The sequence below is a fragment of the Gallinula chloropus genome (assembly GCF_964237585.1).
Source record: "Gallinula chloropus genome assembly, chromosome: 1".
Classification (NCBI taxonomy): domain Eukaryota; kingdom Metazoa; phylum Chordata; class Aves; order Gruiformes; family Rallidae; genus Gallinula; species Gallinula chloropus.
Genome location: NC_140085.1, coordinates 152,460,990 through 152,472,584, shown reverse-complemented (window position 1 = coordinate 152,472,584; position 11,595 = coordinate 152,460,990). Strand labels below are relative to the sequence as shown.

The 11,595-nt window shown below is 37.2% G+C and overlaps 1 protein-coding gene across 1 annotated transcript in view; it reads right to left on the bottom strand.

The window, feature by feature from the left end:
- Positions 1-392: 392 nt before the first annotated feature.
- Positions 393-11,595, bottom strand: part of NALF1 (NALCN channel auxiliary factor 1) — a gene marked incomplete at its 5' end in the record, with an annotated part of 492,921 nt that continues 481,718 nt past the window's right edge. The window contains one exon of the mRNA XM_084265496.1: positions 393-769. Within this exon, the coding sequence (XP_084121622.1) occupies positions 474-769 (296 nt within the window). The 3' untranslated portion in view covers positions 393-473. The remainder of the gene's footprint in view (positions 770-11,595) is intronic.

Here is an 11,595-nt window from a genome sequence, read left to right as displayed (position 1 = left end):
TTTTTACCTTTTTTTTTTCTTTTTTTTTTCTTTTTTGCTATGTCATGGAATCATAGCAGTCATTCCTCTAATAGAAACTGACAGGACATAAAAGACAGAACTATCAGATGAACACACACAATGACTAGAAATATATCGACAGAGAAAAGACTTAATTTAGCTTTGAGAAACCGTCCCAAAAATAAAATCCTGTATTAACAAGTGCAAAAAACAAACAAAAAAGAAACTCCAAACATTAAAACACAGTGTATAAAATGGTGTGAGAAATTTAAGTCACCATACAGCCTTTTAGTCAATAAAAAGCTGTGTTCATGTGTCCTTGTTGTTTGGGTAGTGGCCCGTTCTTTTCTTTTCATTTTACCCAAAAGGTCATTCAAGAAGAGATCTGAGGGTAAAGCACTCAGTCCTTGCGATTTTTGACTGAAGTCATTTGGGCCTCTTGTGTTTATATCGCAGAAGTTGAATCCTTTCTTTTATTCCTCATTGGTTGAATTATCTTCCAAAGTTGTTATGCCTCCAAAGCCCAGTCCTGTTGAGTTCTGTGCTGCTGAGACTGTAAGTACTGTATGCAAGAGAATTAATACCAGAACACACAGTTTAAGTCTGCTGTTACACAGTCTTGATGCTGATGAAACTGTGAGCGATGTCCTGTGACACATTGTTGAGCCACTTGTTTTTATAGTCCCTTTGGATTGATGATCTGATAATAGTCCCCATCTGACATCACAGCATTCTGGTTCTGCATTGGTTGGATAGTTTTCATAGAGCCCTGTAAGGTAAACACAAGAAAAAAATAAATGTGAGGCACAAAAAGATTAACAGAAGTTGTTAGGTTAAAGAAGCAGTTGACAGTTTAGTCTAAGCAACCAAATCCACATTTTTGGGTGAGCCTGAGGACTTCAAAATGCTTGCATTTTGTGTAAAGTTGTAGAAGGGATATGTGCTCTCTAATAGGAGGCTTCATCAACAGAAGCATGGCACTGATGTGTGTAAAGAAACACCGTGTAAAGAAACAGTGTTAAAAATAATTATTCATGCTTGAATGATAGGGACAAAGTAATTATTTTTTGGGTAGTAAGAGCTAATGATGAAGTAACATCTAATCAAACTGGACATTTGCACAAAATTTGAAAGGATCCCGATCTTCTTCCTCCATCTGTGAGCCAGCAGTATCACTGTCCATTAAAAGTTAGTCATGAAATAACAAATAATTGATATATTGACAATGTTGAAAATCTTGATTGTCAAGACAATCCTAATCCAAAACTAGAGGAAGACCTTCCAAACAGAGCTGTTCAGAGTTTACTTTTTTACCTTACCTCAGATGAGTTCTTCCAACAGAATCACAGAATCATAGGGTACACAGGAGTGTTCACTTTGGCATATCCCAGATTTGAGAGCAATCTTTGTGTCCCATACGATAATTGGATCTCTTGAAATTTCTGACTGTACATCTAGGATATTTCTGCCTTTAGAACTTACTAAGTTACTCAGCCTGTTCTCATTAGTCCCATGTTGAACAGTTAGAGGAATCCTGTCTTTTCCAAAAGAAACAATTGGTTTTTTGGAAATTGTTAATACTGTCTGCATTACTATATAGGAGACTAAAATAACCAGAGTGTTCTCTTTACTTCTCACATAACTTCTTTTCTGATAAATTGTACGAACCTAATTTATCCTGTTTAACCAATGACCAAATGCAAGAATATCTACCATAATCAACAAACACCTATTCTCCATTTAAACTGATCTTGGCATAAATTTTGCAGTAAATAACTACTCTATGGTAGTGCAAGATTTTACTGTGAAAAAAACCTATCTGTGTTGAAATATAAGGGTAAAGCTTTTGAAAGCAGCTAAATTGTTATAATTGATAAATTAACTTTGCTTCTTGGAACAAGAAATGGCATTTTGTCTAAAGGGTCACAAAAACTGTATTACTTTCAAAGAGCAATGCCTACAAGTTTAGGCATTACATTCTTAGGTTCAGGCACAAGGCTGCATATATTTTGTGAATAACCTTAAAACAGCACATCTTAAATTAAGATAAAACTGAATTCTTTTGCTCCTACTTCCATAATATTGACCTGCAACTAAACAAAAAGTGCATTAGGCACACTGAGCATTAAAATGCAGATTAAACCTAGACTTGCACTTTTTAACATGCATCAGCCTACTATATTATACATGAGTCCAAGTAAAATTGTATCTGGTTTTGAATACAAAAAAATTTTTAAAAATACAAGCATGAGAACAGCTTGTTGCATTTTCTGTGAAGTCAGGTTTACTCTGTAGGAAATCAGGCCAATTTTTTTTGCACCTAACAACTTAGATACTTAAGGCAGTATACCAACACTTGAAAATAATTTATTCTCTTTCAGATCATTACTGAATGTACTTCATGGTTTTCAGAAATTCTGCTGCATTTTAGAACTTGTGGAGAGTTGTTTATTGCAGGTTTAATAAAGCAATCTTTTTGTCTCATATTTTCTAAGACCCATCTTTCGGTGTTTATGTACGTGTGTTTTTAAACACAGTAATGTGCAGGAAGTGCCTCCCAAAGCAGGTAATTATATGATCTGTTATGTGACTGCAGTAGTTTGAACTGTTAGTGGTAACTGAAAAGACACAAAGAGTGGTTAATGCTTTGATCCCACTGAGGCTTGTTTGCTATTCAAACTGTATTTCCTGCCTTTCTTATTATAGGAAAAGCCAGACTTCCTTTGAAATCAAGGCCTATATATACAAGTTGGCAATCAAAATGTATTTAAATAGTTCATATGCACTTACTGAATTATAAATAAATTGAAGACAAACCTCTCCCCCCACTCAAAGCTGCATTGAACTTGTTTACAATGCAAAATTACATTTCCTCTGTGTTTCAATTCAGTAATTGAATATAGGGTTTGAATTTGCAGTTACATATTTAATAATCAATTATCTACAGAACAACTATCAATATGACAGTTGTAGGACATTTAGATAAATTCAGGCAGTGCTTTTGCACAAAGTAATAAAATTTCACAATTGTGTTTGATCACACAGTTGTCTGCAGCCATGGGTATCAGTTTTTGCCCCTTGGATCTAATCAGTCAGTCTACTAATTCAGAGGGTTACTTACCAGAAACCCTGGGAAGCTAGCTACAACCATCTTGGAAAACCATGGAGAGAAAAAAAACCCCACAACTCTGTTTTTCTTTTATAAAAATATTATATATGGACACAGAGTTTGGAATAAGGAATAGAAAGAATAACTTTACCCACCAAGCCACCACGGCTTCCCTCTTCCTCTTTATAGTTCCTATTGTAGACATCATTACTCTCTATTACTTGGATGTTCAATAATTTTAATTCTGAGACTACTTTACCAACTGTTACTGGCTTGAAACCTACTTTGCTTTTTGTTTTTCACCAAAAATCCCGAGCTCTGGATTTCTGCTTCCCAACTCTTCCCAGTACTCACCTCTATTGTACCGGTAGAAATTTTAGTCCATCTGTACATTCTTGGACATTGATCTTAATCAAGGACCCAGAATTTGCCAGCATACCTTTTGATATCAAACCATTCTTCAGACATATGCTATTGCTCATGAAGGTCATGTAAAAGCTATCTCTCTGCTTTGTATCTTGATACTTTTTTCACATGCAGATACTTTTTGATGATGAGCACAGCAGCTATATCTGCAGGGAGTGTGTGTTACTAATGCTGATGCAAGAATTAAGGCTACTCATTTGAATGAGATTATGTTAATGGCAACATGACTGTAGACATATCCCGTGTATCCTGCTCAGCTGAATCATACTGAAAGAGAAAGGAGTGACAGCATGAGCATTGTATTCACTTTGTGCAGAAACAACTTTGGGGGGAAAACAGCAAAGTGCAAATATGTTCTTATACAGGAATTAAAAATTACAAAGGCTGTCTGTGGGCACATGGTCTGATGAACAACTAGATCCCCAGCTAACTCAGGGAATTCTGTGTTTTATGCCTGAACACTGGTATTTATTTTGCACAGGAAACAGCATGAAAAAAGAGGTGGTTGTATTCTCACACCCCACACCAGCACTGTCAAGATGTGTCATGCTCTAGCTGTATTTCTATCTGTAGCAGCTGGTCTGGCACAGCCCACTTCCGGGTTTCTGTGCTACAGAAAGAGCTATGGAGCCATAGTCCACATCTTCCAGTCACCATCAAAGGAACCCCATCTGACTCATACATTTGTTGTCATCCCTGGATAAGTGTTTTGGAAAGCCACAGAAATAGGCCAGACCCTTTTGGTGTGTTACGGTCTTTCCTCATTTCATTTCTGTATAACTCCAAACCATGGTCTTTTTTAACATAGGTTTCTGATTAGTTTGAGAGGCATACCAAGCTTCTTGTGCCTGAAGACCATAACTAGAAGAAGAAACCAGAGAAGTAGATGTAGTAGTATGCCAGAAGTTTCGAATGCTCCATTTTATTTTGAAGCACAAAGTAAATAATGTCTGCCAAGAGTGATCCATCCAGCAGTGACATCATTGTACCACTGAATGTCAACACTCTGCATGACATTTCTTTTTCTGAGGAATTATATCTAAGGTTTCAATATTGACATTTTCCAACTGCAGAAGGCAAGAGAACGCATTAGATATTATATGACTAGATTTCACTGCTTGCTTACATCTGATCTGGAAGCCAGCTCTCTTCAGTGTTATCCAGATGGTCCTCTCAATTTCTAAATTGCTGTGTCTATGACACATTATGATGCTTCTGTTTGGGCATGTATTTATACCCTTCATATTATAAAAATACTAGAATAAAATGTAGGAGAAGACTTAAAGATATATAAATCATTCATTAGTGAAATAGATGAAAATGGTGAGTAAGTCTATTCAGCTCTTTTGAAAAAGCTAATTTCCATTCCATACTCCATTCCAATTTTTGGATGAGATATAGGTTGCTGTGTTTTAAGGGGTTTTTGTTGTTACATGTTAGTGACAATTTCAGAGAGTTGCTTTGGGAACACTGTGCTGAGTGTATGCATCCACATTCAAGAAAAATTCATTGTGCTTCAACATACATGGACCTCCCTCCTTCCCCTCCCTAAAATATGCACAGGGTCAATTTCCTTCTGCGACATTAAATCAGTGTTATCCCTCTAAAACTGCTACAAGTCAGGAAAATAAGCAAATAGGTGATTTTCAAGACTACACAACAGACCTTTTCAGCTCTGCTATGTTGAGATACAGAATAAGGGGAAGATACTTGTATCTAACGACTTTGGCTTTCCTCATTACTTCTATTACGTACGATTTTTGATCAAAAGGGTTTGCCAATGCAATATGATAAGGCAAAAAGGTTTGTATATATCTAAGTACTATGTTTCCCTAGAAAGTTCAGGGATAATTGCCTGGGTTGCTTTCACAGGACAAGAATGTTTGCCACTAATAAACCTATTATAACATGGGACCTCATTCATGGGAAAGCCCCAGGATTCAAGAATAGAACACTGGACACAAAGGTATGTGCTATTTAGTTGAAAGATTCTACTGTAAAACCAAGTCATATTTTCCTTGTAAGAAGGTCCATAGCTACTAATGATTTAAACCATGCTTGTCAAACATAAATGGGATTTGTCCTGCTGTCTGTGTTAGCTTAATATTTTGATATTTTAGGACCTATATTTTGATATTTTAGGCAGAATGCAAATGACACATTATTGTGAATTATTTTTAGAGAAAGAATTTGTATTATGTATATATAATTTTTTTGAGTTTGCCAAAAACAACATAAAGCAGATGAAATTCAGAATTTTTGTCTTCTAGAATTGTTCTGCAAAGAAAATACAGATTGTGATGCATTCTACATATCACTTTTTCTTAAGGAAATTGCTTTTCAAATTGGACTGCTATCAGGGCATCTGATTTAAAACAGACACTCTATAGCTAAACTTGCTGGTGAAATACAGACACACATTGGTCTCTTGAGAAGAAACCACAGTTGAAAGAATTGTTCCCAATACCTTTGTTGAGCTTTGTTAGTCAACAAACCCGTCCTACAGATGGATGAAAATTCTCTCTAATAATTCTCACTATGTCCTTAGAAACATTAGTATGTGCTATGAAGCATGACTGACAGTTTCCTTCCTTTAAAGGAAGAAGAGTTTTTGAGGAAGTGCTCTTCGCATGGAATCACATCAGCATATGTTAGTGATATTTGCCAGAATTTGATGTATGGGTGAATACTCACGCTATGTGTTCCAAGAAACTGAGATGTTAATTGGAACACATGAAATAGGAGCCTAAATGAATATGAACTGAATGTAAAGGTTTAAATGATTCAAAGCACTTGAATCACCTGTCCTCTCATTTCTTCTGTCCCCTTACTTTCTCCTTCTACATTGAAAATTATCACAAGCCTGCTCAGCACAGGAAAGTAGGCCATTTTGATTCTCCTCTTGATGGCAGTAGACTCTTTCTGATGGTACTGGTCTTAGGAAATGCCAGAGGTTGCCATGTTGGTTTGGGAAGGGATTCCAAGACATCCATTGTGCAAGTAAAGAGTGTGAGCATGAGATTTCCTGCCTGATATTTGCTGCTGGGTGATGGCCCTCTTATGTCACAAGGTACAAAGAGGCCATTAAGTCTTGATCAATACAAAGAAAGCCTTTTGCAATACAGGTACCCCTAATTTTGCACTCTAAAGTGGTTTGGACTTGGCACATGGATAGCAGTTTTGGGACTGAAATCCCAGCAGCCAGAATAGGCTATGTCTGTACAAACAGGTAGTTTTGGGCAAAAGATTTATATAATGAAACAGTTGGTGCTGAGTATCTCATGTCAACTTTGAATGCTTTTGAAGGGTTTTTTACCTCACTGAGGGAGCTTTAGTCTGATTCTGTATACCTAATATGTATTAGTGGTTGCAACGTGGTAGGTATGATCCTGTAGCATATTTTCTGGTCTAGTTTAATTCAAAGGAACCCAATCTATATGCTCCAAGACCTGTCCCCAGCACAAGTCAAACAGCAATCAATAGGAAATTTGCTTCAAACATATACCCCTGAACTGGATTGCTAATTCAGGTGCAACTACAGCAGTTGTGTTGATGGCATATCCTGGCTGTTCCTTGAAGGGCTGTGATGTGTGGAGGACAAGTAATCTCTTTTTCCCTCTTTTTGGGCATCTCTGTCATTCATTTGGTGGAAACTGAGCCTTCATGTTTCCTGGATTGTGCAAACTGAACGCCTGAATGGATAGTTTTGGCTATGAAGAGAACTTTATGGCCTTTGCATCTTCTCTCTGTCTCCATTGGGAGGTGACAACAAGTCAAACAGAAGCAATTCATGGGCTGGACAAATTCCCAGGCCAGCTGCTGGACCACATTACTTTGGAAAGGACAAGAAAAGCGAAGAGCTGTGAAGCTACCAGTCTCTTCCCTGTGTTTTGTACATAGTCATACATCTTTCAGCTCTTTTTGCACTCAATAAGCATATGTAAAAGAAATTTTCCATATAGTCCATTCACACTGGGTAAAAAAAGGGAAAAGATTACTACATTTATGAATGAAAACAGCCCTCCTGGTATGCATTGCTTTCATAGAAGTCACAATTAAAAGTCTTGACCTGGAACTTTGCATGTGACTCACTCATTGCGATCTGATGTGTGTGTGTGTGTATATATGCCTAAACACTATTACATCTCCCTTAAACACAATTCTGGTTTGCATGAACAATTCTAGACATCTGAGCTGCAGCAAGAAACATTAGAAAAGATGTGGAAATTTTAATCATATGGATATAAACTCCAAAGTTATAATCTACAAGAAACCATCTAATTTTAGTGAATACAAAATCCAGCATGTTCCAGACAGCATCTGACAGAAAGACCATCTTCTCTCCTTCTATTTCATAGAAGAAAGAGGGGAACATAAACTTCTTTCTAACCACATGTTTCCATAAGCAGAACCACACTGTGACTCTGATTGTTTTGATCACTCCCACGAGTATTTTCTTTTGCACGGCAGTTGTCCCACATCCTCACATGCACTTCTACAAAAGAAGCTCCAGTGATACACAACTAGTGTAGCATCCTGTCTCCTCTTCCCACTCTCTGCTTCCATTGGAAGTAATCAAGGAAAACATTCTTAGGCTGTAATATTTATTATACCTGTCCTTCAGGAATTTCCAAGAAGTCATTATTCATCCATATTATAAACAACTTTTTTATTTTTTTTATATTTAATGGTGTCAAAGGACTGGAAGAGATCATGTACACCACCACTGTGTATGATTCTTAGACACAATTATGGATCCAGCCTGCTCCTTATAATGATTCTACATGTAACCATATTTACATTTTTAAGGCATCTTAAAAATACTTGTTTAGGAATTCCAAGATAACAGCTGCAACATTTCTTGAGGGAAAAATAGCCAGTCCTATGTTGTTTTCTGATCACATGGACCTCCCAAGGAAGGATAAACACTTTGATATTATTTCTTTTTACAGCCTGCAGTACTTTTTTTCTTTCCTTTACAACCCTCAGACTCAGGAAATCCTGCCCTAAAACAAAAATAGTAGTTGGGTTCCCTGTTTGCTGGTGCCGTTATACCCCTACTCCCAGCAGCTGTCTCAGCAGGACAACAAAGGTGGCAGCTCAGTACTGCTGGGGCAGCTCCCAGCGCTGCTGGTGACATGAAGCCATCCCAGACTATCAACCAGCTGCAATAAGAAATTGGCATGTAATGTCATGTATATCATGCAAACTGTGCTGCAATCAATATAAAATAAAACAGCTATCGCTGGTACACCTTTTCCTGTTAGTTGCCTTCCATGGTGCACTGAATGATTTTATAGAAATCAATCCGCTGTCTCTCCATCAAGGTGAATCCCTACTGAACCTTAGAGGAACTAGTCTGTTACCATGGAGAGAAGGAAGGGATACTCTTATTATAAAACTATTGCTTCTGAAACATTGAAGGAAAATCAGAGTCCAAAAATTCTTGTCATTTCTCAAAGATAAATCAACCTTTGAGCAGAGGGACTCCTTTTTCTCTCTCCAGACAATATTTTATAATTAACAATGTTCCTTTGCTAGCCAGCTAGTCTTTCATTAGTTTCATGAGGGGAAAAAAATATCATAGCAACATAACCTAATACTATTCCTGCTGTATTTTTCTGAAAATCTAAGTCAAAATTTAAAGAAAGGACCAGCAGCATTTCTCTTCATGGGGTACCATGAGAATCAGGAGCAGCAGAGATATTCAAACCTAATTTGATGGTCTGTGGCAAAACACCATTCATGAGAAATCCCTGTACCATGTTTGCTTCCTTTGTGTTTCCTGTAGCAGAGTTCAATGGCGACCAGCATCACAGTGAATTTAGGTCGAATGGAAACACCAGACAGACAGCCATAACACCTAAATATGAAATAGAAATACCTTTGGACATGGGTCTTGATTTTTGCCAATGAATTTCACCCACCCCAGGAAAAGCAGGATCAGTAACTAGAAATCCTGTAGCATTTCTGCCAGATGGGAACTCACAGAAAGTACGGCAGGAGAAGAGGTCCCTCAAGACACTGGCAACCTGTTTCCTGTTGTTTTTCTGCAAAAGGAGTTCAAGTTAACTATCAAGCCATAAACTATGCTGAGGTAGATTATTTGTGTGCTGGTGAACTCACTGTGCTTTCTGTGAAATAATTTATTTTTTTTAAGCAGCAGAGAAGTGTAAGTCTTTAGTCCCACAGCAAATATTAGTCTAATTTCTCACTCTTTAGTGCAAGGAAGTGCTCTTACAGTGAGGTGCTGATTAATAAGAGGGTGGTGATGGGCCTGCATTCCAGACAAAGTTTGAATTGCAGCCTTGTAACTCTCCTCAGCATCTGCTGATGCACATAACTGCCCAGCATCAGCATGTTGACTCCTATGGGTGAGTGAATACAAGCTCCGCTCTGCTGGTGCTGAGGGTCTTGGGTAAACATGAAGTTCAACCAAATATTAGTTAGTGGACTGCTGAGATGAGATTAAGGTCACTCCAATTTTAAGCATCTTCAATAAGACCTTGGTGACTAACAGCAGCTACAGCAAATAGAATGCAGCCAGTATGGTTAGCAGGGTGTAGAGAGCTAGTCAGCTCACCAGATGCAGATGCCTACTTAGGCTGAATTTAATGGCTCTCCGCTCTACTGACTACATCAGATCTTCAGTGACTCTAGTGAGAGCTTAGTCACAGAGTTAATGTGACTCTACTAATACCTGCAATAAAATGAGTTTAATCCTCCCCTAAATCTTCTTTTGATCCCAAACTCAAAGATACTGTTTGTCGGTAATCTTTCCAAAGTCATCTGGTTTGTGTGCTTTAGGAATGAATTTGGACTTGGAGATGTACTAGGAAAATGAAGAAGCGGATATCTATTTCCTAAGATATTTTCTGAAGAATTCTGAGATGTCTTTGTTTATTGTTTGTTTGTTCTTTGCCATTGTGTATGTGTGCAAGTGTGTACACATGGAGTATATACACTCATGCACACACACACACATATACATTTGTTGCATGCAAGTTGTAAATAAAAAATTCCCAAGTCTCTCCAGCTTTTACTGTCCTATCTTAAACTGTATAATCATGCTGATTTGTTTGCTGGATATCCACGCATATTGGAAGGCTATTAATGTTTACAAAATGCCTCAAAGAGGTAAGCACCATTACCTTATTGATGCCTATGAAATTATAACTCAGCTTACATTTCATTACATTTTCTTTTGCATATGGATAGATATCGCTTGACTGCATGCAATAGGTTTAATCTTCAAGAAGAAATACAATAAATATCAGGCTACCAGAATCCCCATAAATCCATACACAGGTTATAAAGTGAAGTGAGCTGCCACAAACATTATGCATGCCTCTGAGATGCTATAACTAAGAGTATTTATGGGCTTTTATATTTACTCATTTTAAACACATTGACCAACTTGTCTAGTATCATGTTTTCCATTGCAGCCCCTAATTTAAGGTGGAGGCTGTCTAATTTCAGATATTTGGACCAGTCTGTCAAATGATGTAAGTTTTGAAATATCTTTTTAGTGGTTTAGTTGGAGTAAGTATCTGAGGTACTAAAGGTACCTGAGATGTAATAAAGGTGGTGTCCTCTCTGGATCATTCTGCGATAACGTTGGAAGCAGAATGGAATATAAAAGGAACCAAGCCATTTCAGCAGTCAATGCACAGACCTATATTAGCAATACCTTTTAAGATTAAAGTACCCCAATAATTTATTAAGACTCAAGAACTGATCAAAACTTCTTCACAAGGGAACAACTAATACTTAAAATTCTTCACTAGTGAAAGATCTTTCCTTAGATATTTAAATTCTAAGAGCTGCTGAACAGTTTTGAATTCCTTATATTCTTTATTTACCTGACGTAAGAAGGCAGGTGAACAAAGGTGAATATACTAAAAACCTGATCTTTCCTTTCTCTTTTGTTTTTCTGAATGTTGCATGTCACTGAGCCTCTTTTCTTTGAGTACTGTGTGACACGGAGCAACAAAAAAATCATTAAGCATAAAAGAACCCCATAACAAATTCCTTCTAGTAGTTTTGGTTTTTTAAAGTTA